This window comes from Barbus barbus, assembly GCF_936440315.1.
Source record: "Barbus barbus genome assembly, chromosome: 35".
Lineage (NCBI taxonomy): Eukaryota > Metazoa > Chordata > Actinopteri > Cypriniformes > Cyprinidae > Barbus > Barbus barbus.
The window spans coordinates 5,983,195-5,985,656 of NC_136763.1; the positions used below are offsets into that span (position 1 = coordinate 5,983,195).

Below are 2,462 nucleotides of genomic sequence, written 5' to 3' on the forward strand. Positions count from 1 at the left end.
TTGGACAACTTTAAAACTGATTTTCTCAATATTTAGATTTTTTTTGCACCCTCAGATTCTAGATGTTCAAATAGTTTTATCTCTGCCAAATACTGTCCTATCATAACAAACCATACATCAATGGAAAGCTTATTTATTCAGTTTTTAGATTATGTTTAAATCTAAATTTAACAAAATTGACCCTTATGACTGGTTTTGTGGTCCAGGGTCACAGTTATGTAAATATGTAAAGGCCCTCTTTAAACTCAGACTCTTATTTTGAAATGTCTATGCTTTACTATTGTACATATTACAATATAAACAACACCAAAGAAAACTTAACCAAAGTAAACATTGTCATAATCAACAGTAAATCATAAGCACATTTTACATGGCAATTTATAGACTGTGAATTGTTTTGAACTGCACAACAGCCCTGTATTTCTACATGTGCAACACTTATTTAATCAAATCATAGCCTTTAATAATCACATTAGGCTATATCATGATTCCTGTTTTTCATTCCCAAATTTAAGACCCCTTAAAATGATAATTTGTTATACCATTTCAAATATCATGACCTTAAATTTTAAAGGACCTGCATTCATTCACACACATACATACTCCTGAATACATTTTACAGTTTGCACATAGCTATTTTTAGTTGCAAATGCAAGTGAAATGTTGAGCCCTGCCATGGATGAATTGTTCACAATAAGATCAATAGAATGCATTTAGAAAATAGATAGAGTGAATTTTCATATCAAAGCTAAAAAAAAGGCTAAAACAATAATTTATAATAAAAATGCAACTCTATTACAAAAAACATGAATGATTTTGACTCTATTTTGTTTAGGTGATCTCTTCAGGTATTTGCCCGGGTATCCTAAAACTAGTCTGCTCCAGCGTGCTCCTCGTTGTAGCCATGTGATAACTGCATCTAACTCCGTCCCTGTCGCCGCTCCTGTGCAAAAAATGAAAAAAGTCGTCATGTCCCGAACGTTCATGGCCCGACACAGAGGGTCGCACTGGTCTGCCGGCCGATCGGCAACAGAAGAGCATCTTACACAACTCCTCTCTGATCTGACGGTTGAGCAGGCCATAAAAAAACGGGTTTACTGCGAACGTTGAATACGCCAACCATGTCACCGGTACCTCAGCTTCGTCAGAGGTACTATGGGAGAATCCCAGCGACAAATGCAGGTGGAAGGCGAAGTAAGGTAGCCAGCAGAGCAGAAACTGACCCACGATGATGGCCAAAGTCAGAGCCGCTTTCCCACCAACCAGCGTTCTCCTTTTCCTGCGAAGGACTTGATTTCTGCGGACGCTCGTGCTGGTGGTGATGATCGTGGTCTGGCTATTGACGGAATCAGACCGACGCTTCGGATGAGCTGTCGCCATCGTCCAACTCGGGATGGGCCCTCTTTCCCGGGCAGCTGTGTGGGCGACTTTATACACATTCCCATAGACGGCGATAATAATAGCAGCTGGAACGCAAAAGCAAACAGTGCAGAATAAAATAGCGAATACTCTCCGGTGTCCACTGTGGCTCCAATGGAGAGAGCAATGGGTGGCGGCAATGGAGCTTCTACTTCCATAACTGGGCCAACCAAAGACGGTAGCAAGTCCTAGCAAAGTAGACACCACCCAGACGAATCCCATCACGGCTGCAGATAACCAAGGAGTCATTTTAGCCTCATACCTCATGGGATGCACAATGTAGAAATAGCGTTCAATGCTAATCACAGTAACTGTAAAGATAGAGGCAGATATGAGAAAGGCATTGAGGAAAATGTACAACCTGCATTCAAGTACGGAAAAGATGATGCCAGCGAAGAAAGGTGAGCCGCAGACGATGCCGAGTGGCATCAGCAGAGCGGCGCATAACAAATCCACGATGCAGAGGTGACACACCAAACTGAACTTGCGGAGATGTGGCACTTTCACCACTACAGCAAGCACTCCGATATTGGCCAAGAGCGCGATTGCATTAAGAGTCACCATGACCACGAGGCCCGACATGTCTCGTAAACGCGATTGCGGGTTGGACATGCTCCCTAACTGCATGATGGGAGCCAGATGCATAGGGTGGACATGACTCAATGTCTCATTAAGTTCAGTTTCGTTATGCTGTGCTGGCGGAGGTAATCCAGATGCCTCCATTGTTTACAGCTTGGTGCACCAAACTCAAAGCAGAAACGCAGGCTTCTCCATCTTCCACCAGTCAGGAATGGGGACTCATTGTCTGGAGGTCAAAGGCCAGCACTGTTGAATGTATGAAATGATACAAAAAAATTAGTGAGTAAAATTTCCTGATAATTTACTCACCCACATGTCATTCAAGATATTAATGCTTTTCTTTCTTCGACTGAAAAGGAATGAAGGTTTTTGAGGAAAATATTCCATGAATTTTTCTCCTGGTATCTATAGTGGACTTCAATCTATTTATAAAGTTAATTAAAAAATTAATGATTAAATAAAAA

General features: G+C 41.5%; 1 protein-coding gene across 1 annotated transcript; it reads right to left on the reverse strand.

Annotated features, from left to right (window-relative positions):
• Positions 1-831: 831 nt before the first annotated feature.
• Positions 832-2,142, reverse strand: LOC306854908 (putative G-protein coupled receptor; the record flags this gene model as incomplete). The annotated part of the gene is made up of 1 exon (XM_079393217.1): positions 832-2,142. One exon carries the CDS (start codon positions 2,140-2,142, stop codon positions 832-834), a length of 1,311 nt encoding a protein of 436 aa, XP_079249343.1.
• Between the last annotated feature and the right edge of the window lie 320 nt (positions 2,143-2,462).